This window comes from Crotalus tigris, unplaced genomic scaffold, assembly GCF_016545835.1.
Source record: "Crotalus tigris isolate CLP2741 ecotype Arizona unplaced genomic scaffold, ASM1654583v1 scf7180000018188.699247, whole genome shotgun sequence".
In the NCBI taxonomy this organism is placed as follows: domain Eukaryota; kingdom Metazoa; phylum Chordata; class Lepidosauria; order Squamata; family Viperidae; genus Crotalus; species Crotalus tigris.
Window position 1 is genome coordinate 507,926 of NW_024096873.1, and position 26,075 is coordinate 534,000.

Here is a 26,075-nt window from a genome sequence, read left to right on the forward strand (position 1 = left end):
GCAGCCATGCCCACCCAATGGGCCACACCCACCTGGCACCCGATGATACATAAGTGGGTTTTGGGTTGCAGTTTGGGCACTCGGTCTCTAAAAGGTTCGCCGTCACTAGTGTAGGTATATACATATGTTGTATATAGCATGTTTATATGTGTGTTATGTATGTGTACACCTTTGAGAGCAAGCAACAGAATTTCATTTTTAATGTGTGTCAGTATGCCCACAGTAGAAAATGACAATAAAGGTTATCTTATTTATCTCTTACCTTATGTTACTGATAAAAAATCAGAATGAAGAGAAATGGGACTTCTGTTTTCAGAGCTTTTAATACAGGTTCCACCATGTCTAGATCCAGCCTTGGTTGGCTTAATATTTTTGGATGGTCTTGGCTCGAATTTGCTTATCTCATGGTAGGTTAGAAATAAGTGGAATCTCCCTCATGAAATATTGTTTGGTCAGTGCCTGTTTGATTTTCTTCGAAGCTTCTCAGATGCTTCATCTATGGAGAATTCTCTACTTTTTCTTCAAATATGTGATAGTGACTCTGAATCCCTTAGACAGTGTTTCCCAAACTTGACAATTTTAAGGCATGTGGACTTCAACTCCCAGAATTCCACAGCCAGCATTGCTGGCTGTGGAATTCTGGGAGTTGAAGTCCTCATGACTTAAAATTGTCAAGTTTGGGAAACACTGCCCTTAGAGAAGAGTGCTGTTTTAGAAATCTTCAAAACTTCCTCAGCTGTTCGGGCTTAAATTTACTTCAAAAACTGCTAAGATACAGATTTGGGAAATGTTAGCAAGGCTTTTCTGCATGCCTTTGCAGGGCAATGTTGCCATAATTTAGAAAAGGATTGTCTACGTCTAGCAAATCTCCAACTAAGATACTTGCCAGGTGATCCAAAAACAGTTGCTCCAGTTTAAACTGAATGGCAGGCTACGTATTATACCATACTTCAAGGTTTTGTTTCCAGTTGGGTGTGACAGCTTTGTACATAATGAAGTCAATTATTGACTTTGTTCCAGTGAATCAAAATCTTTTACTTACTTATGAGACTCAGGTTTTCCTTGGCGTGCTGTCACTAATGATTTTTTCATAATCCTGAAATAATAACAAAAGGAAAATGCATCAAAAGAAATTCTCCTTTTGAGAGAAACAGTCATAGAGGAAAGGAAATGGAGTGATCAGATTTTGGATTATTTGCTGTTCTTGATGTCAAAGTGTGAATAATCAGGCTTGAAGTCTGGGACATAGAATCATAGGGCTAGAAGAGACCTTCTAGTCCAACCCTCTGCTCAAGGTAGGAGTCTTTATTCCATCCTAAACAAATGGTTGTCCAATTTTTTCTTGCAAACCTCCAGTGATTCAGCACCCATGACTATGGGAGGCAAGCTGTTCCATTGATTAATTGTTCTCATTGTCCAGAAATTCCTCTTTATTTCCAGGTTGCATTTCCTTTTGATGAGCTTCCACCCATTACTTCAGATTCTACAGAGAACAAATTGATGCCTTCTTTCTCATGACAGCCCTTCAAGTATTGGAAGAGGGCTATCATGTCACCCCCTAAGTCTTCTGCTCGTTAGGCTAAACCTACCTAGTTCCCTTAGCAGCTTGTCAAATGGTTTAGCCTCCAGAGACCTTATCACCCTTGTTTTGGTGTTTTAATCTTATTACTTGTTCATATTATAATTTTGACATGATTTTCATAAAGCTAGTGTGGAAATGCCACCAAATGTTCTCGAAAAACAATCAAGGAAATCCCATGTTTTCTGGTTGGTTGAATAACCATCCAAAATAGGAATCCTTAAACTTTTTCAGGAGCAGGAAAATCTCTCTTTCTCTTTCTCTCTCTTCCTCTCCTTCTCCCCCTCCACTCTTCATCTCTCTCTCTCTCATAAAGAGGTCTAGGTAGGCAAGATAATGGTCATGGTGCTGCAATTAAAGCCCTACCCCTTTGTACATGTATACAGCTGTAACACAAGTCCAGAAATTGTGGCGTTTGGGTTGTGCTGCTGTTTTTTTTTTTTTAGGGGAAAAAATCAAAGAATATGGGAAAATATTTTAAGAATCCCCATTTTTTTAGATACATTATTGATTATAAAATGATCTCTGTTAGCCAAATATGACCATACATTGTATCAATGTTTGGAGTAAAATGTGTTACGGAAAGATTTGATGTAACATCCAGTCTATTTCTATATTAGATCTTGTAATGCTAGAAGTTCATTTTCTCAAATGTTTGTTGAAAAAAAAAAGATAATAAAACCTTTAGTGCCTCTTCACTTAACATTCTCAGAAGTGTCATCATCCACAACTTGTCTAGTGATGATTTTTTAAAAAAAAAAATCTGAGGAATCATCTGCCAACATGTCCTCTTCATTTATGAGTAGCATATTTTCATCACTTTTCCCTTTTTTTCCCTTACATTTTTATTGTTGTTCATGCTTTTTCCATTTTTAAGAATCACGTTTAAGCATTCAAATTAAACTCCTTGTTTTTTTTTTAAAACACATTTCTCACAGCCATCTTTTTATACCGTTTTACCTAATGGGCACATTTTTTTTTTTTTTGGGCCCACAATTTTGCTCCATATAAATATCTTTTGTAGGTTGTTTGCATGAATATATGAATTATTCTTTGTGCTTTTCCTTAACGGAGACATTTTCTGCAGCTTTTTTTATTGGAGAACTATATCATAATATTTAGAGTACAGCACATTTTGGAAGAGAACTGAACTTCTATTTGCATGTTGCTTGGAAAGTATTTTTTTTTTTTTTTTTTAAAAAAAAGCAAATTAGACTATTTCTCCCAGAAACATTTTCCTCACTGAAATCAAATATGGTGCCCTTGATACCACCACTCATAGTCAACTTGTTCTCCTTTTATTTCTCTATCTGAACAAGATCATCCCTTGAAGGAGCAGCATGCTTGCAAATTTGTGGCTCATCTTCCATAACTATCAAGCACTGAAAGACCATTTTGCTTACATTTCACATAATCCAAGAATTCTCCCCCAGGCAAAACACAGGCACTAAAATACTCTTAGTGTAGCTCAAAGGAGCCAATGCATAATAATATGAATTGAAAAAGCCAAATTTTCTGAGAGGAGTTGTCAAAACTCTATGAGTTCCTCCAGGTTTCCCATCTGCCCGTGTAATTTTTATCTTAAAGATATTAGACATAAATTAAACCTGGCACAGACTGAAGCCTTCAACCCGCTGTCAATAAAACAACCGTGCTGTACATTTTGGTAATGCTACCTTGATTGGATTATGGGTTCACAGTCCAAATTCGCAGAAAATATCCGGTATATTGTAGTTGACAAACCAGCTTTCCAATTCAGCCCATGTATTCCTTTATTTAGAATCCAAGTCCCATTGTTAGTAGAGAGAAGTTCTGAAATTCTGAACATTTTCCTTCATTGTTCCTTACCTATAGACCAAGGGTAGGCAACCTTGGCTCTTTTATGACTCGTGGACTTCAACTCCCAGAATCCCTGAGCCAGCTTGGCTAAGCATGGAAACCTCTCCCTTTCCCCTCAGCGTGGCTGGCTGAGGAATTCTGGGAGTTGAAGTCCATGAGTCATAAAAGAGCCAAGGTTACCTATCTCTGGCCTAGGCCTAGGCCACTTTATGACTCGTGGACTTCAACTCCCAGAATTCCTGAGCCAGGATGGCTCAGCTTGGAAACCTCTCCCTTTTCCTTCAGCGTGGCTGGCTCAGGAATTCTGGGAGTTGAAGTCCACCAGTCATAAAAGAGCCAAGGTTGCCTACCCCTGCTATAAACCTTGCCAAACTGAAGCAGACTACTTGCACCATTAAACATATAACAGAGTCACCTGACAGGGGAGATGGGTGGCATAAAAATTTAATAAATAAAAAAATAAATAATAAATAAAAAAAAACAAATATTTATTTTGGGAACTCTTAGGAAGGACATGTCTTCAGCCTTCCCCCCCCCCTTCACAAACTACCTAAAATGTGCTGTCTTTTGCACCTCTGGAATGTACTCCCTCCTTCCTGGAAATCTGGACCACGTTCCACCACAAAATCTCACTCCATTCAGTATAAGCAGAAAGAGTTCAAGAAGATTCTGGAACGCAGCATAATCCTTATTCCAGATTACTGCAGCCCTTTCTGCAGATGTTCATCTAGGACAGCGAGAATCAAATTACTTGTTAACTAGACAAGAAAAGACAGCCTAATTTGGGACAACATTTGCTTTATGGCCACCCGGGATTTGAACCCGAGTGGCTTTGCTACACATCTAATTTTCTATCAATAACATGAATAGTCTCCTGCTTTCTAGCCACTAGTGCAGTGGTTCTCAACCTGTGGGTCGGGACCCCATTTGGGGTCGAACGACCATTTCACGGGGGTCGCCAAACAACGCAGTCCGCCATTTTTTTCCCCCTTTTCCGTAGCTGTGCTACTCCCTTTTATTCTATTGGCTTTTGAAAGCCAATAGAATAGACTCTCTTGAATAGAGTCTAATTCTATTGGCTTCAAAAGCCAATAGGAATTGTCCAGGCTGTCTCTGCCCTGCTGAGCCCACCAAAAGTCCCATTCTGCAAACGGTGCTGCACCAGTTGAGTAGTCCTCGACTTACGACCGGTTGAGTAGTCCTCGGCTTACGACCGGTTGGGGGTCGTGGCATTAAAAAGGTTGAGAACCACTGCACTAGTGGTTAAGGCACTAGGCTAGAAAGCGGGAGACTGTGAGTTCAAGTCCAGCCTTTAGCCATGAAAGCCAACTGATTTTGAGCCAATCATCAGGAGACAGTGAGTACAAGTCCCACCTGAGCCAGGAAAGCCAACTTTGGACCGATTACCAGGAGACTGTGAGTTCTAATCCCACCTTAGGCATGAAAGTCAGCTGGGTGACTTTGAGCCAGTCACCAGGAGAGGGTGAGTGCTAGTCCCTCTTTAGGCACAAAAGCCAGCTAGGTGACTTTGCCATTCTCTCTCAGTCCAACTCACCTCACAAGATTGTTATTGTGGGGAAAATAGAAGCTGGAAATGTATTGGGTATGTTTGCTGCCTTGAGTTATGTGTAAAAAGAATAAAGGTGAGATATAAATAAATAGTACAACAAAACAAAATAAAATCTGTCCCTTTCCATAGGTAGGATGATCATTGTTCATGCACCTTTACCAGCTTCTGATTTCACCTACTTGAAAAACAAATTCCTCCGCAGAGTCTTCCACGGTTTTGTTTCCCCAATTGTTGGATTATTCTAATTGTTTGTTAGTGAGAATTCTTGATATTTGACCTTCTACTTTCTTCCTGAAATAAGATCCCATTATCCTTCCGTCCAGCCGTCAGTCTCCATGGAGAACAATTGGTTTCTCTCCTCTCCAGTAAGAGCGTTTTATGAGTGTAGGTGCAATGAATCAAATCTTTCTAAAGCAAGCATTCTCTTCCCATCACACAATGCACAATTACATGTTCCCTCTGTGTACACTGCCTCTCATTTATCATAGGATCAGCATTTTCCTGCCATTTTAGATTTCATGGAGAGTGAACAAAATGGCAGTTAAATAATGTTTCCAATTTCACTCGAGCAATTGTTCTCAGTCTATTACAGTAACTGCTTGGCAATAGGTTGCTAAGGGTAGGATCCAGCCGAAGTCAAGATTTAAATCCTGTTCATGGCTACGGAGGGGAAAAGAAATAAGTACTACTGGCTTCAGTGTCCAACGGAAGTCGATTCAATTTAAAGAAATGCTGACTTTGGTTGGATTGGGCTACTTCAGATTTCACGATCAAGCTTAGATCGACAAAATATCTTCCCTTATTCTATTTAATGCATTAGAACAATCTTCGCCAGAATTCTGGGACTTGAAGTCCACACATCTTAAAATGGCAAAGGTTTGAGAAACGCTGCAATAGATAGAGTGCTCTGCTTATCTCATAGCCCCCATTTTGAGAGTTGATGAAAATAATATTTAAAAGATGCTGAGAGTATTTTATCTCTTCTCTCACCCCCCACTCCTGACCTATGCAGACTGAACCCAGTTCAGTTTCATTGTTTTCACTATCTGCTGTAACTTCAAAAATCACCTTTCCCCTTTGGTTGGTTAATTCTGATTAATTCTGTCTAAATTATGTGAGAAAGAAAATCCTAGCTCAGTGGTGGCGAACCAGAGGCGGCACTCAGAGCCCTCTCTGTGGGCACGCGCACCGTCGCCCCAGTCCTAAGCCTTCAGCTGGGTTTTATAAAACCTTTTCGCTTTAGGCCTCCACTGCCATGTGCAAAAAAAAAAAAAAAGGTTCAATCAGTCAATTTCAACTTCTCGTGGGGAAAAAAAAGATCTTGCAAAGTTGGAATTGATTGATTGAACTTTTTAGTCCCACCCAGTCCGCCGTTACCACGGCAGCCACACCCACCCAAAGGGCCACGCCCAGCCAATGGGCCACACCCACCTGGCACTCGACGATGCATAAGTGGGTTTTGGGTCGCAGTTTGGGCACTCGGTCTCTAAAAGGTTTGCCATCACTGTCCTAGCTGATCAGTGATTTTTTTTAATTATTTGTTTGTTTGACTGATTTCTATGCTGTTCATTCTCAGGAGCTGGTCAGTTTCGTAGTCACATCTGGTCATGTGATAAAGTCAGTCCTCCACTCACAATCATTCGTTTAGTGACTGTTTGAAGTCACAACAATGCTGAAAAAAGCGACGTGTTATTGGGTTTCACACTTACAACCATTTGTAGCATCTCCAAGGTCACGTGATCAAAATTCAGGAGCTTGGCAACTGATGTGTATTTACGACAGCTGCTGTATCCCAGGTTCATGTGATCCCCATTTGTGATCTTCCCAGCTGACTTCTGACAAGCAAAGTCAATGGGAGAAGCTAGATTTGCTTACAACCACATAATTCACTTAACAACTGAAGTGATTTGCAAAATAGGTCGTAAAATAGGGTGCAACTCACTTAACAACTGTCTTGCTTAGCGATGGAAATTTGGGGGCTCAGTTGTGGCTGTGAGTTGTGGACCAGGTGCCCAAATTTTGATCACATGACCATGAGGATGCTGCAACGGTTCTATGTGTGAAAACCAGTCATGTCACCTTTTTCAGTGCTGCTGTAACTTCAAATGATCACTAAACGAAAGGTTGTAAGTAGAGGACTACCTGTATGTGTATATGACTTGGAAATACATCAGAATCTTCCTAAAAAGCATAAATACTTTCTGCTCTGTCAGCCAGTATATAGATAGCAAATAATGACATGATTTTTACTTGCCAATTATAGTTAGGATTGGAGTCTAGTTTTTAAAATTAGTCTCTTTTCAGGAAAGAGCCAACCTGTCACATAATGCTTTTGTTTATCAGGCCAGTGGCCTTTAATTTCATTTCATTTATATATTACTTTATATATTCACTTTCTTCAGCATCATGTAAAGCTGTCAAGTTTGTATATTTCAAAAATGTAAAACATTGGTTTTATTAAAAATAATAATAATACATCTCAACTTGACACATATACTCAATACCCATTATTGAAATGATAGCTCAGCGTGGCACTTCCAGGGAAAAGCAAAAAAAAACAAAAACAAAAAAAAACAGACTGGGGATAGAAAAAAAGATTCCTCAATTTAGGTTCTAAAGTAGATTATGGCCAATTATTTCAGTTTTTCAGACTTGGCCATTACTGTTTACAACAAATCCCCAGGAGAAAATGTATGGATTGTTCCCCAATCTCATGGTTCCTTCTTATAGCTCTCAAACAAATAAACAAACAAACAAGGAAACAGATTTGTAAAAGAAAGCAGATTAAGCACAAAAGACCAGATCTGCACTTGAAGGTTCAATTAATCTGATTTATTGCTAAACAGCCAGTCTTCTTTACCAAAGGTTAGCACTTGCTTGGAGTGAGATAAGAGTCCACGGAATTCAAGGGGGATTGGACTTAGTACATTTGTAGCTACATAGGGATTCTAGGATGATCCCTCCTTTAACTCTGCCCACAGGTTCTCCCACAAAGCTAGAATCTGTGTTGAGATGCAGAGAAGAAATCAAAATCATAGGCAGCCGTGACACCATCACTGTCTTTTCAAAAAGGTCATCTTGATTTTTAGAAAGGAAGGGCCACTGCTGGGGAGACATGGAAGAAGAGAAACCATCATAGGTCTTCCAATTATATTAGTATTTTAGCATCAGCATCCAATTATCACAGTTTGGAAAATGTCCTGTGCCATCTAGGTGCTATTGTTAAGCCCATCAGAGTACCTTTTAGAGTTGATCCCTTAAAATGGCATTGTTATTAGCAGAAAACTGAGTAACAACAAAAACAATAATGATAATAATAATAATAAATAGAAAATGAGGTATCTTTAAAGGGTGCTCTCTGAGCTTGGTTGTCTTCTTGCAGACATTTGATTACCCAACTAGGTGATGCCATCAGACTACTTTGGATGATGAAATGTCTGCATGAAAACAACCGAGCTCAGAGAGCATCAAGGCCCCCTCATTTCAATCCTGAAGTACAACTACTACTACTACTACTACTACTACTACTACTATTACTACTACTAATAATAATAATAATAGTAGTAGTAGTAGTAGTAAAGTTGGAAGGGACCTTGGAGGTCATCTAGTCCAACCCCCTGCTCAGGCAGGAAACCCTATACCATTTCGGACAAATGGCTGTCCAGTCTCTTCTTAAAAACCTCCAATGTTGGAGCATTCACCGCTTCTGGAGGCAGGTTGTTCCATTGGTTAATCGTTCTCACTGTCAGGAAGTTTCTCCTTAGTTCTAGGTTGCTTCTCTCCTTGATTAGTTTCCATCCGTTGCTTCTTGTCCTGCCTTCAGGCGCTTTGGAAAATAGCTTGACTCCCTCTTCTTTGTGGCAGCCCCTGAGGTATTGGAACACTGCTATCATGTCCCCCCCTCGTCCTTCTCTTCATTAAACTAGACTAAACTAAACTAAACCAGCAGCCGTTCCTTGTATGCTTTAGCCTCCAGTTCCCTAATAATCTTTGTTGCTCTTCTCTGTACTCTTTCTAGAGTCTCAACATCTTTTTTACATTGCGGTGACCAAAACTGGATGCAGTATTCCAAGTGTGGCCTTACCAAGGGATTGTAATTAATACCTTACCAAGGTATTAACACTTCATGTGATCTTGATTCTATCCATCTGTTAATGCAGCCCAGCACTGTGTTGGCCTTTTTGGCAGCTGCAGCACACTGCTGGCTCATATTTAGGTGATTGTCTATTAGGACTCCGAGGTCCCTCTCACAGTTACTACTATTGAGCAAGGTGCCACCTATGCTGCACTTGTGCATTTGGTTTTTCTTGCCTAAATGTAGAACCTTGCTTTTTTCACCATTGAATTTCATTTTGTTAGATAGTGCCCAGTGTTCAAACTATTCTCCTTTATTGGTACAAATAGAAAAAATGATTGAAATATCAGAACTACGCAAATTAAAATTCCAAAACTATACACGCTTAAAGGATGCCACTTCCAGAAATGCATAAAATCCATCTGAGAACAATAAAAAGAACTCTCAGTATCCGTATTCTTATCATCTCTTTTTTCCTGTAACATTTAGCTGGATAGAGCTCTTCAGATGGTTTGTGGCCAGTTCTCACCATAGAACCCATCGCAGGATGAGTTTATAGATATGTGTAGCTTTCTTGCAGGGTCTCAGATGCCAGCAAAATCCACTCTGTTTATCTTTAGGAAGCCGGTTAAATCAGATATCTTCAGACATGAGCCTCGAGCGCATGTGATGCTATGCATGACTTTGGATGGAACTCAGTCCTTTAAAATTCTTTCAAACAAGCATTAAAAATTCTCTTGGAATTCCTGAATACTACATCGGAACATCTAATTCTAAGTTAAACTTGGACCCTGTATTTCCTTCCTTCTTGTAAATATTTAGGCACATAGACCCCCAAATATTATTTATTTATTTACACAGTTCGGTTTCCCGACGGGCAATGAAAAAGGAAGAAAAAAATAAATAAAAGAGACCGTGAACAGCCTGAAGACAAATATATAAACAATAAACAAACACACAAACGCATGTCCACATGTCCAAATGGGACTCAATCATCATCCTGCCCCAAAACCTGGGAGAATAGCCAGGCCTTTAATAGCTTCCTGAATGTCATCAGGATTTAATGCATGTCATAGTCCATTGGAGGTCCTAAAGTTAAGGGGGCTTGAATAAGTAGCAATTATATGAAGTATTGAGCATGCTCAATAGATTGCAGGTTGACTGAATGAGCCAGATAATCAGCAATTTAACTTAATAATTGCTTGGTAAGTTGTTGTGTTGGAAAGAGTTGCCAGGTTCTGTCCTGGCATTTTGGAGAATGCCCATGAAGCCTCAACACCTGGACTAGATGAAGATCTCTCTTCTTCTCCAACCAGCCAAACACACACACACACACACACACACACACCCCAACCATTTTCATGCATGTTGTTTTTATTCTTCTGCTAAGGAATTGCGTGCAACAAAACCAGCTCCTTTTGCTGGATGAGTTTATATTTAGCATTCCAAAAGCATACAAATAAGGGCCACCGATGAACCAAATTACTGCACCCTCAGTTCGGTTAAAATAACTTCATAAGTCATCCACCAGCATGTTTGGCTTGATGCTGTCAGAAACAGAAACTCACAAAAAGCGGGTGAGTCGTTTCTGCCCTTCTGTTGCGATACCCTGTCTGGAGTGGGAGGGGAGGAGAGGAAGGAGGAGTGGAAAAACCAACTCCCAACTTGGGATGTGTGCCCAATCCTCTTGATCCATGCACATGCTGCATAGCTGAGGATAGATAACGCTTGGGTTGAACCTGGGGAGGGAGGCAGGAATGTTAGAGGTAGGGCAGTGTAGAAAAGTCAGTTTGCTCCCCCACCGCACACAAGCGGACTACATTCAAACTGGTGAAAACAAAATGCATTGAAATCTTCAAAGGTAGAAGAGCTCTCATTTCATTAAGCCAGGGGTGTTCAAACCTGGCCCTTTTATGACGTGTGGACTTCAACTCCCAGAATTCCTCAGCCAGACGTGCCTGGCTGAGGAATTCTGGGAGTTGAAGTCCACACGTCATAAAAGAACCAAGTTTGAAGACCCCTGCATTAAGCCATACAGGTAGTCCTCAGCTTACGACCGCAACTGAGAACAGAATTTCTGTTGCTAAGCAAGATGGCTGTTAAGTGAATCGTGCTCAGTCTTATGACCTTTTTTGCCATGGTTGTTAAGTGAATCATGCAGTCGTTAAGCAACTCCAGCTTCTCCCACTGGCTTTGCTTGTCAGAAGCTGCTGGGAAGGTCCCAAGTGGTGGTTGCAGACTTTAGCATAGTCAATTTGGTCTAGTGCAGGGGTAGGCAACCTTGGCTCTTTTATGACTCGTGGACTTCAACTCCCAGAATTCCTAGCCAGCATGGCTCAGCTTGGAAATCTCTCCCTTTCCCCTCAGCATGGCTGGCTCAGGAATTCTGGGAGTTGAAGTCCACGAGTCATAAAAGAGCCAAGGTTGCCTACCTCTGGTCTATTGGTTAAAGCATCAGGCCTAGAAAGCAGGAGACGGTGAGTTCAAGTCCCACTTTAGTCTTGAAAGCCAGTTGGGTGACTTCAAGCCAATCACCAGGAGACGGTGAGTTCTAGTCCCCCCTTAGGCGTGAAAGCCAGCTGGTTGACTTTGGGCCAGCCCAACCTACCAAACAGGGTTGTTGTTGTTGTGGAGAAAATAGGAGGAAGGTGTGTTGGATATGTTTGTCCACTTGAGTTATTTGTAAAAATAAGGAATGATGGATGGATGGATGGATGGATGGATGGATGGATAGGTAAGGTGGAGGAAACCGGTTCAATCAAATTTGGATCACTCAAAGGCTTTGTCAGCAGGCATTCAGGGTTTAGTCCCTGGTATCTCAAGTTTAATTTTAAAAAACAATTTCAGTCATAGACTAATAATATTTGAAAAATATGAAATACCCATTTTGAGGCAAGGAAGCATCACATATTTTCTACTTTCTTAAGCAGTCTTAAATCGTAGCCATGCGTTCTATTCAATCACTCATGTAGCAATTCATCCCTTTGGGGCATTTTGTTATCCCTATTTTCTCATAAAGCAATGCATGGTTTATGCTTTAATTTTTTATTTATTTATTGCTAATTGTGATACTGTAGTTGGGCAGAGGCAGCCTTTCAAAATTATCAACCCGAAAGAGACTAAGTGAGTGATTTATCCAACTCATTGGTATTGTTTGGGTGAAAAAGTATCTTTCCAGCAATTTGTCAAGGACGGGGTTCCCTCTGAGCAGTGATGAAGGTAACATGAGAAGCCAAGAGAAAGATGACCATAGATTAAAATATAAGATGTTTATATGTACATTATTTTGGGCAAGTCATAATTAAGTAACTGCAGAAACACCACACTTTGATTTTGCCTTGTTTGAATAGGTAGTCCTCAACTTATGACTGCAATGGAGCCCAGAATTTCTGTTATGAGACGTGATCATTGTAAATCCAATGTGACCAAACCAATTCTATAGATTTATTTTGCAGTGGTCATAAAACAAACAACAATGGTCGCAAGGCGAGCCAAGGCATTCCTGTGAGTGGTTTTTGCTGGAAACCAACCCAAAAGGCCACAAACCAGCAAAAAAAAAAATGGTCATAAATTGCAGTCACGTGATCATAGCATGTTGCAACCAGCCGTAAAACTGAGCTAGTTCTTAAGTGCCTGAAATGCAGTCATACGATTGCATGTCTATGTGTGTGTTGTCTGTGTGTGTTGTCATCAGAACTGCAGAACTAGGTCACAAATGCTTTTCGCTGGGGGGGACTGTCATAACTTTGAATGGTTGCTAAGCAAGCAGTTGTTAAGAGAGGACTAGCTGTGCTTCCTAAAGTTTTTTTCTCATCGGCTTTACATAAATCAGTAAAAAAAAAAGGGGTGGGTGGGTGAGACCCCCTCAGGTTGTCAGTAATTTGTGTACTAATTTATACAGCACTGTTGTATTTCAAGCTTTGGAAGACAAGAGGATGTTCAGGGGAACATAGGTCAGCAACTCCTTAAAACTAAATGCACTGTTTTTTCTGTATATGGACACACTACCCTGATATACTTGATCTTCTCTAATCTTGGAAGCTAAGCAGGGTCAGTTCTGGGTAGTACTTGGGAGACCATCTGGGGATACCAGGTGCTATAGGCTTGAGCGGCAGTTTGGTATACAGATCATCATCATCATAATAATAATAATAATAGTAAAGTTGGAAGGTACCTTGGAGGTCATCTAGTCCAACCCCCTGCTCAAGCAGGAAAGCCTATACCAGTGTTTCTCAATCTTGACAATTTTAAGGTATGTGGACTTCAACTCCCAGAATTCCACAGCCAGCAATGCTGGCTGTGGAATTCTGGGAGTTGAAGTCCACATGCCTTAAAATTGTCAAGGTTGAGAAACACTGCTATACCATTTCGGACAAATGGCTGTCCAGTCTCTTCTTAAAAACCTCCAGTGTTGGAGCATTCACTGCTTCTGGAGGCAGGTTGTTCCACTGGTTGATTGTTCTAACTGTCAGGAAGTTTCTCCTTAGTTCTAGGTTGCTTCTCTCCTTGATTAGTTTCCACCCGTTGCTTCTTGTCCTGCATCCTCTACTTGATGCTGCCATTATGGTTTTAAGTCATGAATAGTGGAGTTGATTTCCTGGTCACGTCTACCTACTGCAGGGGTAGGCAACCTTGGCTCTCTTATGACTGGTGGACTTCAATTCCCAGAATTCCTGAGCCAGCCATGCTGAGGGGAAAGGGAGAGGTTTCCATGCTGAGCCCATGCTGGCTCAGGAATTCTGGGAGTTGAAGTCCACGAGTCATAAAAGAGCCAAGGTTGCCTACCCCTGGCCTAGTGGGATTGACAGGAAGAGGTGGGATCATTCTGCACGCTATCTTTGTAGCAGGGCTTTTTTTCTCATAGAACGCCCAGAACGGAGTTCCGTCACCTTTTTTGGATGGAACCTTGTAGGGTAGGCAAGGCAGGTTGTATGACGTGTGTGAGTTCCGGCACCCTTTTTTTTTTTTTTTTTTTTTTTTTAGAAAAAAAGCACTGCTTTGCAGCATCCCCAGAGTCAAGTGGTCAAAATCCAGACCCTTGACCACTGACTTACATTTATGACACTAGCAACGTCCCAGCATCCTAGGATCACCTTTTGTGACCTTCTGACAAGCAAAGTCAATAGGAGAGACAGATTCAATTAACAACCACGCACTAACTTAATCACTACAACAATTCACTTTAACCACTGTGGCAAGAAAAGTCGTAAAATGGGGCAAAACTCACTTAACGACTGTCTTGCTTAGTCCACGAGTCATAAAAGAGCCGAGGTTGCCTACCTCTGGGATAGATGATTAGATTATTACCATCAGGGTCTAGTAGTTAAAGCAGAGACCCCAAATCCTGAGACCAGCTTGGAGATGTCCACAGGATCCAAGGCTTATACCAGAATGATGGGAACAGACCTGTACCAGGGAACTACAAGCTATGTTCCAGTGGTTCTCAACCTGTGGGTCGGGACCCCATTTGGGGTCGAACGACCATTTCACGGGGGTCGCCAAACAACGCAGTCCGCCATTTTTTCCCCTTTTCCTTAGCTGTGCTACTCCCTTTTATTCTATTAGCTTTTGAAAGCCAATAGAATAGACTCTCTTGAATAGAGTCTAATTCTATTGGCTTTCAAAAGCCAATAGGAATTGTCCAGGCTGTCTCTGCCCTGCTGAGCCTGCCAAAAGTCCCATTCTGCAAACAGTGCTGCACCAGTTGAGTAGTCCTTGACTCATGACCGGTTGAGTAGTCCTCGATTTACGACTGGTTGGGGGTCACGGCATTAAAAAGGTTGAGAACCACTGCTCTGTTCTTATACGGGTATACAGTATCATGATGCACATACCATAGAGATGGGGGGTTGCAATGGTGCAAAAAGGGTCTTGTCATTTGCCCCCCTCTTCCTGCCCAAAACTCTCCACCATGGTTCTGTAGTGGACCCATTTGAGGCCACCAATCTCCTTGCCACCCAAAATATTTGCATAGGAAGTTTGGTTGCATTTTCTAAGGTGGCAAGGAGATTGGTGGCCTCAAATGGAACTCCTGTTCTGACTCTAGCCTTCTTCAGTAACCGACTAGAACAGGGGTCCCCAACCACCGGTCACTGGATCGGTCGCGGGCTGCGGTATGCCAGCAACTGATCCGCAGAAATAAGCAAAGCCCCATCCATGGGATGCAGGCAACAGACATAACCACGTACCCTCCGGTCCATGGAAAAACCTCTCTCCACGGAACCAGTCCCTGGTGCCCAAAAGGTTGGGGACCTCTACTGTAAGGCAGGGGTCCCCAACCTCTGGTCCATAGACCAGTACGGGCCGTGGCATGCCAGCAACCAGTCCGCACAAACAAGCAAAACCCCATCTGTGGGATGCAGGCAACAGACATAACCACGCACCCTCTGGTCCACAGAAAAACCTCTTTCCACGGAACCGGTCCCTGGTGCCCAAAAGGTTGGGGAACCTCTGGACTAGAAGCAAAATTGGAACCTGTAGTGAGGAAGCCTTGCCCACATGGGAAGCAGACCATCTCGGAGCTGGGGCAAGGAGAGTGGATGGAGGACCACATCCACACAATAGCATGTCCTCCATTCCTTGAGAATTTCCATTTACAGGTAATCCTTGATTTACGACTACAACAGAGGTCAAAATTTCACTTAACATTGTTAAGTGAGTTGTGCCTCGTTTTCTTGCCACAGTTGTTAAGTGAATGACTGCAGTTGTTAAGCTAGTCCTACGGTTGTCGAGTGATTCTGGCTTCCCCCTTGAGTTTGTTTGTCAGAAGGTCGCAAAAGGGGATCACGTGATCCCGGGACACTGCAACCTATGTAAATATGAGATGCTTGTCAAATGTCCGAATTTTGCTTGTGGGACCCTGGGGATGCTGCAACAGTCCTAAGTGCGAAAACTGGTCCATAAATCATTTTTTTCTAACTTTGAATGGTTACTAAATGAGTGATTGTAAGTCGAGGACTACCTGTACACTGAATAGACCATAGTGTCTTGGGAGGGCGGGGGGGGCATAATATTTGGCACCTTACCTCCAGAGTCATTACCTGATTACATTTCAGCCTGCCAAATCCCTGTATGAATTATTTGCAGACAGCCATAGGAGCCAGGATGTGCTTGCAGAAATAGCGGAATTGCCTCACCGTCCTAAATGAAGACTACGGAAGCCCTGCGATGCACACGGCCTTCGCGGTCCTTTCGGACAGCCCCTTCTAACTCTCTCAAATGAATATGGTGAGGTGAGAAACCCACAAAAATTGCGGAGCAACCTCTGGCCGAGAGCCAGCTAGTCGTAGTGCTTTGGAGGCAGGACAAAAAACAGGAGCTGGCAAAGAGTCTGGCCTTAGGCACAAAGTTAGCTGGGGGACTGAGCCAGCCACTCCCTCCGAGCACTATGAAAGGCGGCAGTGCCAAACCACCTCTGAAAACCTTCTAGGAAAACTGCAGGGACCAAAAACTGACTCCAAGTCACACAAACACACAAGCCTCCGGTTAGAAAAAAGCAACATCCTTACCGTTAGGAAAGTGTGAGGGACAGCTCTAGGTAAGCAGAACCTTAAACATAAATATTAAGTGATGCTGACATTGTAGAATAAAGAATTCCGTGGAGTGGGTGGAACAAGAGAAGGGAACGGAGGCGCCTCCTTCAAAGTCTGAAAGAGGTGATTATAAATCATGTTATCAATATGGTTTAATTCTGGCTTGGTGATGATTGTAATAGGTCTCACCAGCCTCCTCTAGCTTCCCATTCCTAAAAGTTCAGTTCTTAGGGTTGGACTGGGGACCAAGGCAACTTTTAAAAGTTTTGAGGAAAACGGGGGGGGGGGGCACATGGATTATTTCTCCTCTCCCCCACCTAACCCACCCGGCTTGTGGGAAGGGTGGCAGTGTTGCTGAGCTGTTTCGTTGCACTTTGTGGGCAAAGCAATGAAACCGACAGAGTGAGTGACAAGTTGTTTACCGGTTTCCTTGAAGGGGCCTCTGGTATATTTCAGTCTGTCAAAGTTGCTTTTCTTTCGGTAGAACAATGCGTGATTGTTGTGTAGGGTAGAGATTTTTTTTTCTCTCCCTGCACAGAGTGAGAGGGAGGGGTTTTTTTTTCTTCCTTTTTGAAGTCTAAGTGTGTGGTGGGGAATAATACTTGTATGTGATACTCACACGCACAGAGTATTAATACATTATTACCCTTCAATGCAATAAAAATAGGATTCCAGGAATGCAAATAGGATACATCTTCAGTCTCTTCTCTTTTTCTTTCTGTCTCTCTTCTCTCTTTCTCCTTTTTCTTCTCTCTCTCTGTCTCTTTGTGTCTGTGTCTCTGTCTCTCTCTCTCTCTTCCTGCTCCTTTTCCTGATTACACTGAATTACACTTTCTGACAACACACCTCCCAAGTCAATGAAAGATCTACTTGGCACATTTTGTCCAACATGCAATGATGCTTGATTTGTTCTGTGATATCTTAGCCTGTCCTGCAGACCCAACTTGTTGGAATAATGTATGGTTCACTGGTGCAGTTCAGCATCTAGATTAAGCCTTTTGTGAGAATGCAGCTGAGGACTTTGTTTGTTTGTTTGTTGTTTTCTTTTCTTCTGGTTTCAAGGCCATATCATCTCACCTCAGACAGATGGCCACCGGCAGAAAGAGTAAAGTAAAGGGTGCGTAGCTGGTATGGGAGATTTATTTATCTGTTTATTTGCTTGTTTGTTTATCAAATTTATACAGGATAAAAAGTAGTTCATCGAATCGAAAGGTGTGTTTTTTTTTAATGGCGCAAGTGCACACCTGTGTGTTCATTCTCTGCCTGAGCTCACAGAGACCTAGATTGGCAAAGAAGAAGAAGAGAGAGAGAGAGAAAACTTTATATGCGATGCATATGCATAATTCTAACACTGCCTGTCTCCATCCCACAGCATTCTCGGGAAAAGTGAGAATGGCGTTAAAAGGTTTGGATTCTGCTAAGCAGAATTTGCAAAGATTCCTTGAAGAAATGGTGGCGTTTGAGTCTCTCTCTGTGTGTTTGTGCAAACTCCTTTACCTTCAGGGTAGAGACACACAAACATACCCACGTTTACAACCGATGCCCACTTTCCTTGAGAAAACAACACCAACTTTCCGACGGGCAGAGTTAAAAAAACGAAGTCCTTTCAACGGCCCCCCCCCGCGTCTTGTAAAGGCTTTCTTTCATACATACCTGGATTTGGCCGGCCAAGCCTGAAACAGAAGGGAGGGTTTTGATCCTGAATAGAAGTATTGATTTTTCCTGACTGCGCCTATGCCTGCGCGCGCGTTTGTCTTTGCATCCCTAGGATTGCCTGTGACATAATTTGAGTTTAGCAAGGAACATATTGGACCGTTGGATTATCTACCACGGGGTATGCCTGGCCAGAGAACATTTGGGGAAAGTGAGGCTAGGGAGGGGGGAGGAGGGGGGTTGAGAGCAGAGGGAGGGCGTTGATTTATTTATTGCCCGTTGGAAATTCGGGGAGGCCCCCCCCCTTCCAATTGAACTTCTCCACGGGCTTGTGATCTTTGATCCCGCTGGGGGAAACCGTGTGGCGAGCCCAGTTGTAGGTGGAGATCTGGATGGCTCGGGCTGGGGAAGGGAGGGGAGACTGGAAAGACCCTCTCTCCGGCGAGGCTCCCCCACCCCACCCCGGCCCGCCTCCATTTCCCTCCCCCCCATTTTTCTCTGCCACCCCCACCCCACCCCCCCCCCACCCACATCCCCGCTAGCGGCGACTCCGGCGAGAGACGGTACCCAGAGAGACTTTGCGGGCAGACCGCAGCCATGTGGCGCTGTTGTGGGGGGAGCTAAGCGCACCGTCTCCTCCAGCTAAAGTGTGCTGCCCCTTTAAGAGACTGGTCAAGGAGTTTGAGCTTAGAGACGGAGCGAGCGGCGGAGAGAATAATCTATCGGTTTAGGAGCTTTGGATCCACTTGACAGGTTCAGTCGGAGGCGAGCGCAGGAGGCTACCGGGCGTCCAAGAGGGAGGGGAGGAAAAAAAAAAATCGATATATTCTCCTCTCTTTTTTTTTTCCCTCCTCCTCCTCCTCTTTTTTTTTTTTTTGTCCAGCATGCTAACTGACCCTGATTTACCTCCGGAGTTTGAAAGGTGAGCTACCGCATGCTTTTTTTTTTTTTTGCCTTCTTCTTCTCCTTTTCTTCCTTTTCTTTCTTTCTTTCTTTCTTTCTTCGCCGGCGCTCCGCGAAGCGGGCTCTACCCGCGGCTACCTCTCTTGGCGTTTGGGTTCCACAAACTTTCCCTCCGGGCGCAGATTAAACCAAACACAACGGCACAGGAGCACTCGGGTTGTTCCCCCCCCCCTTTTTCTCCTCCTCCTCCTCCTCCTCTTCCCTTCCCGGCATGCAACCACCGGCGCCGAGCGCTACCGATCTGCCTTCGCAGCTGGTTCTTTTGCATTTCCTAGCGCGCTTCTCTTCTCCCCCCCCCCCATACCACCACCGCTTCACCACCCCCCCCCCGTCCCGGTCTTTTAAACTCGGCGGAAAGCGATCCTCCAAACGTCCTGAAAGCGACTTGGGCTGAGGTGCGGGGACGGGACGGCTGCCTGCTTTCCCCCCCCCCCCGCATTGCCCCCGCAATGCAAACCGGTTTCTCTGCTCTCTCTCTCCCCCCCCCTTGGTCTAACCCCAGCCTGCCGGCTTTCTCTGTCTCTCTCTCTCTCTCTCTCTCTCACACACACACACACACACACACACACACACTCTACTTTCTGAATCCGCCGCCTCTCCGGTGCAAAAGCCCGCAGGTCTTTGGGGCGTTGGGTCTGGGGGATTTGCCCCTTTCCCCTTCCTTGCCGCGAGCCGCGGTGGCGGGGAAGAAGCGCTTCCTGGAATGAATGGGGAAATCGAGGGAGCGGAGACTTGAAACTTCCCCTTGGAGCTTTCCGCCGGGGATGGCGGTGGGGCTGGTGGCGGAGAGGAGGAGGAGGAGGAGGAGAAGAAGAATAAGAACCCAAGTTTAAGATGAGCCCAGATTTGGGGGGGGTACTTTTTGAAGGGAGGGGTTGCTACTGATGTTGGATTCAGAGGCGTGGTAATTTCGAGGCAACTTCATAGAGAAGTCCTTGTGCGGGATGCATAGCAGCCACCGTAATAATAGTACGTCTGATAATAGGAGTTAGGACCAAAAAATAAAAAATAAAAAATCTTCCTTCGGAGGTGATCCCCGCAGCTTCGTCCCCCTTGTGTCAGAGATCTTTTTTCTCTAATTTACGGTTTATTTGGGTTGCCATCTTTTCCCTTACCCTCTTCCATCCAGGGGACACCCTTGCCAGAGTTTTAACATTCCTGGAGACCGTTTATTTTTCACATAAATCTTGACTTTTAGGCCCACGGGGGTCTCAGAGAGACGTTTGCCCAGTTCCTCGGGATGAATCGGGGTTCTCCCTATCTATGCTGCCCCATTCCTCCCCCCCCCCGTCTCCCTTTCCCCCCCTTTTTTGCTGCTAAATCTTGCATGTATATCTTGCTTAGCTGTAAAGAGTGAGTCAAACTTAGGTCTTGGGAAGGAAGGAAGGAAGGAAGGAAGGAAGGAAGGAAGAAAGAAAGAAAGAAAGAAAGAAAGAAAGAAAGAAAGAAAGAAAGAAAGAAAGAAAGAAAGAAAGAAAGAAAGCCACATGTATCACCGCTCTGCTCTCACACCAAAGTTTCATGAAAACTACCTTCTGCATAAACATTTGGTTGCAACTGAGCCTGTGTAGTGCAAGCTAGGTGATAGACCAGCTGGTGAAAAATATGGGAAGCCAAGCTGTTCGCTCCTGAAGTGGGTGAATTCGATAGTAAAAGGCAGGGAGGTTGGTGTGTGTGTGTGTGGGGGGAGATCTTAAGAAAGGAGAAGAAGTGCAGGGACACCGTGCAAGAACACTCCTCGATAAATAAAACACAAGAATCGGGATCTGAATATATGCAGATACGGCTATTACTCTATTTCTCTTAATTTGTGGGGAGGAACAAAAAATCAGTTCTCAAGCTGACTCAGAAAACACCTAGGACGGGAGCTTCTGAGCCCCTTCCAAGGTTTTATTTGATTCAATTAATTCCTCTCCTTTGTTGAAAATCTCTGACATTTACAGCTCTCCCGCCCTCCCCCCCCATTAATATTGTGATGGGAATGCACTTGGAAGAGCTGGAGTGTTTTTCTTAGCATTCCCTAAATTAACCTGCGGATAATCATTTTCTTCCTGACAAGACCTGGAGAAGTATTTTGCCAGCTCTGTCCAGTGCATAAGGAGAGGCTGGTGGAGAAGCAAACTCAGGGTGTGTGTGCTTTAACTTTTTGTACAAGTTTAATAGGTGAGGCAGATAAGAGTGTAAAAGGCAGGATTTGCTCCCCCCCACACACACAGATGTACTTTCTGTTTTAAAGAACAAGGCTTTGTGTTAATTTGGAAGCCAAGGCTTGGAGCTAAGAAACAAATTAAATTGGCTTCTCTTTCCCTCTCTCTTTTTATAAACTGAGGTGTGCATGCAGAGATTGTACTTTATTAATGTTCTCGGGAAGGGCCTAACGAAGGAAGGGTTAGAATAATCTACGTGTTACTAGTTTTCACAGACATAAGACCATTGAGCTATGTTGAAATATTATTTTTTCCAAAAAAGAAAGAAAAGAAACCTTGTTGTCTAATTCTTTTTTATTTACCATTTTCCATCTGTGGTTTTAGCTAGTAATCCAAACCAATATCTCTGTTAATCATTACCATTTGTTTACATTCTCTGTGTTTGACTGTAGTTGCATACACATGGTAAAGTGTATAGGACAGGTTGTGGATTTTATTTACTTCAGAATTTGGACAATTTGCAGGGAAACACACACACACACACACACACACACCCCTCCCCTTTTCTTCAGTCTGGCTCACTCCAGCTCTTAATGGGTTTTTTTTTTCATGCATTTTGTTAAATTTATGTTTTCACCTGTCAGACTAAGCTATAACTTGCTAATTGTCTTAAGGCTTATTTTACATATACATGAAGCTATAAGGGGTAAAAATGATAATTCGAGGAATTTTGGTTTAATTGTCATTCATCAAGTCACCTACTGTATCTTTTGTTGGAAGAAATTTGCTTCTTTGATTTTTTTTCTCCAGTCTGGACAGAATTTTAAAACTCTGGATCTTAACTTTAATTTTGTAAAGAAAATTCATGACTTTCATAGGAAGGGACCTTATTCAGTCTTTTTGGTTGTTGTTTAGATCTGAGTACTGCTTTGGTTCCCATGACTTGCTTTTAACTTTGATCACAGAGAAGCTTGGGAGGAAAAGTCTAGAGCATCCGGTGAAAAATCAGGCAGAAATCTGGAGCAATATTTACAATATCTTTGTTCAGTTTTGTGAATTTCCATGGCCAAAAGGTTGATTTAAAACCGGGACTGGCTTAGCAATTTTAGGCAAGCTGATGATCCCAAATATGCCTTATAATTTTACAAAAAAATGTTAGAAGATGTTTCATGTAGCCCAAACTACATATACAAACTTTGAAATTGCAAAGCTTCTAACTGGATCAAGCATCCTATTTTTCTTTTTCTGATAGATACAATTATCTTTCATACTCGAGATTTTTTTAAAGGCAGCCATTCTTAATACAGTTAAAATAAATTTAATTAAATTAACTTGTTCTTAATTCTGTGTAAGATGCACGGTCTTGTTTTTTCTAATTTCCTTTTTTGGGCAAATAAAATGATGCCCTACAGCAGTCCAATATGGACAAGTCCAAGTAAAGTTTTGATTTCCGTAAGCAGTCCATAAGAAGAACCTGTAACAGCATCCTTACAATCTAGAATATATAAGAATGATTGTGAGTTGAAAAATGCCTGGCATAAACTTTAAGACTCTTCATAAATTCTTGTATATTGAAATCAGAAAAGAGAAAAGGAATACTTAATATTCCTGGGTGTAGGGACTGTTAAATTAATGAGATATTCAGAGCCATATATTAATGCATGGTGAAAGGTAGACTCTCCCCATACTAAAGATTAGAGAACCATTAGAATAAAAAGGAGAAATAAAATTAACAATTTGATTGACTTGCTCTAAAAAAGAAATATGGGGAAAGCTATTTTAAGTAACATTTGACAAGGAAGATTTAAGATTTTTTTTCTTTTCTTTTCTTTTTTTAAAAAATCTTAATTGTGGCAAAGTGTATTCTTTTAATCTTTGTCTCCCATTGCATTCAACACCAACAGGAAATATAGGAAAGTAGGAATTGCTGAATCTCTGTCTTGCAAAGACTGTTCTGAAGCAATTGTACCCAATCTAATGCTCCTTAAATTGTAGGATCACAACTCTCATCATCCCAGACAGCAGGGGAATAATAGCCTAACCGATCTTATGGCCATCAGCATAGGGAAAGTTGTACTGAAGCTTTTTCTTTTAAAAGCCAAAGCTCCATATTAGCAACTCTTTATTATTATTATTACCGTTAGGCACACACTCAGCCGGATGTTTAGACAGATTTGGCATTTTTATCCACCTATCAAGTCTTTCCCAGGGACCTGGAATAGGCATATGTGGTTGAATGGTGGTGTTAAAAGTATCCTAGCGGGATGCAAACAGTCCCAAGTAGCAGTGCCTTTTGCAATTGATTGGTGGTGATTGTGTCAACTATCATTATTAATTCTAGATGAAAGCTGAAAATAGCTACAAACTTCCATTATGGGCAAACAATATTTGTCCTGTTTGACATGAGGAGCGATTCATATTTTCTTTTTTTCTCCCCCCAGTCTGTTTATTTGGCAGACTGCTTTGGACTTGATTTACCACACTTGTTTTTTAGGATCCCTAGGAAACACGTTTGGGTGTAAGTTGTGACTGAGGTTGTAGTTTGAAGCCTCTCCTTCCGAATGAAGGTTTCAGTAAACTTGTTCATTGGGGGGAAATAAGGTGAAGCTGAGTTAACTCTGAGGATGAACTAAGGAACCATTTCTTTAGTGGAACAAACCTTGTGGTGTTCATTCAAGCTAAATGTCAAACTAAGTGACTACCTTGTCCTTGGTCTTCAAAGAGTTACTGGGAGAAGGAGAAGGAAAAGAGGTGGGCAGTCTCTCCCTTGGTTTAAAGCCATCAGTCTTTGAAATCTTTGCGCTTGAATACAGCGTGCAAAGTGCGATTGGTACTTTAAGGAAAGGAGGGAGCGGTGATTCTTTCCCTGGCTTCTGTTGTCCACTGCACAATGATAACAGGGGAATTACAGCATCTTGGAGAAAACTGAAAGGATGTCCAGTATTATAAATGTCCTCTCTTGTTGTTTCAACCCGGGTGCTTTTTTGATAGGAATCAGATAAGGTTTTCTTGCTTCCCTTATGGAATCGATGTGTTGCTTTCAATTATGAAGTGTTCATTTAGATACAGAGTATATATGGAGCAATACTCGTGGGACAGAGAGCAACTAGCTGGAGGGGAAGGAGGTGGGTGATCTTCACAGTTACACTAAAGATCAGTACCTATCACAAATGCGCACACACACGCGTGCACACACACACACACATGTTTATTATTTATTTGGGGATGGGGTGTTAACATGCAGTAAGTCTTACAGACATTTACTGGTTCTTGACCTCTTCCTCCAATTTTGAAGTAGTAAGTTCAGCATCCTTGTAAAACTCAAAAGAAGACAATTCACCCAAATTTAGGTCACGCCGAAGCACTGTAATTTTGTGTTAAAACGACATTTGTAAAAATGACACTTTTTTTCTAGTTCTTCGACTACTCCAAAGCCTTCGTTGAAGGTTTTGTTTTAAGCAGGAGATTTGGCAGGGTGAAATATGTTTTCTGTAGAACGTTCCCCAGTGCTGTTCCTGCAAATCAGCACTTAGGAGTGCTCAAGACTGTTTTCCAGCTAAATTGAATAAAAGTCAGCTTGATTCCCTTGCAGAATTTGCTCAAACCTCTTCCTCTTTCTTCTTCTTTCTCTCAGTTTGCACCTTCGTGAAATATTTTATAAATTACATCCTTTTTCTAACATGGGATTCATAGATTTAGGCCAGCTGGTGAAGAGGGAGGGGGGATGTTTGGAAAACTTAACTTTTTGTATTATTTAAAACAGCAGAGGGATACTGATGTCCCAATAGGCAGGCTGCCTTTCTGTGTGAGTCGACTATGTGTGTGTGAGTCAACTGAGGCAGCTCATTCTTAAAGGCACTGAGGTCCCTTCGGGGTTCAATTAGATATTTAGTCTGGTCATGATCTGTCCCTCCATTAGGTCTGCATGTTCTTGAGGATCGTTTTAAGTTTGAGATGGTCCCGCGATGCCTAAAGCTAATCAACCACCAGGGGGGGTGTTTGGGAGCGGAGTAGACAGGACCACACATCCCTCCAGATCATTCTCACACCTCACTGTGTTCCTAATCGTTGCCAGGTTGAGAAGCTCTTGGTAGGTGATGTGTCCAAACAGTAGTGTCACAAACGTGGTGGAATTGTTTGCCATGCAATAAATCTAGATGAAAGGAGAGTTACAATTGTGCAGATTGGCTTTTTTTGATTTGCCGTGCTTGAATTGGAAAAGGGTAAGCTAAAGTCCTGTGGTGGGGCTTTTGTGTGGGGCCCTCAAGATGTTGCTTGGCGGTTACCCAGGTTAACCCTAAAAAAAAAAAATGAAATAAACTTGTCTTCCTCACAAATCTGTTGGGATTGGGTTAGAAAACTTCTGGACAGGTTTTTTTTTGTCTATTTTGCTTTCTTTTCCAGCATGCACGCTATTCCTGGCTAACTTCTAACCATTATGTTGGGTGGAGTGGGTGAGCATAATCAATGCCGAATGTGCAGATATGTTACATTAGCAAAGGCTAGTAATTTTACACCTTGGAAATAAACAGCATGCCCAAACACATGTGCAGTCGACAGAGAAAGATTTTTGGCATCCCAAACTAACACCTGTATGATAGTATGACAGTAAACGGGCAGCATGTGCTCATAACAGTAATTGTGGCACCATCTACAAAATAAAATGAAACAAGCCAATCTCGCTTTTTTTATCTGTTGCAAACCCGTTATTCACAAA

At 42.4% G+C, this 26,075-nt stretch overlaps 1 protein-coding gene across 6 annotated transcripts in view; it reads left to right on the forward strand.

The window, feature by feature from the left end:
* The window catches only part of LOC120310461 (transcription factor SOX-5-like), a 594,954-nt gene that overhangs the window by 448,656 nt on the left and 120,223 nt on the right, over positions 1–26,075 (forward strand). For 2 of the 6 annotated variants that reach the window (XM_039348879.1, XM_039348884.1), the window contains exon 1: positions 18,790–19,170. The exons of 2 other annotated variants lie outside the window; for them this stretch is intronic. In XM_039348879.1, coding sequence (XP_039204813.1) covers positions 19,133–19,170 — 38 coding nt within the window. In that variant the 5' untranslated portion in view covers positions 18,790–19,132. Of the gene's footprint in view, positions 1–912; positions 1,296–18,789; positions 19,171–26,075 lie in introns of those variants that run through there. 2 more of the 6 variants (XM_039348883.1, XM_039348882.1) reach the window with 2 other exon arrangements.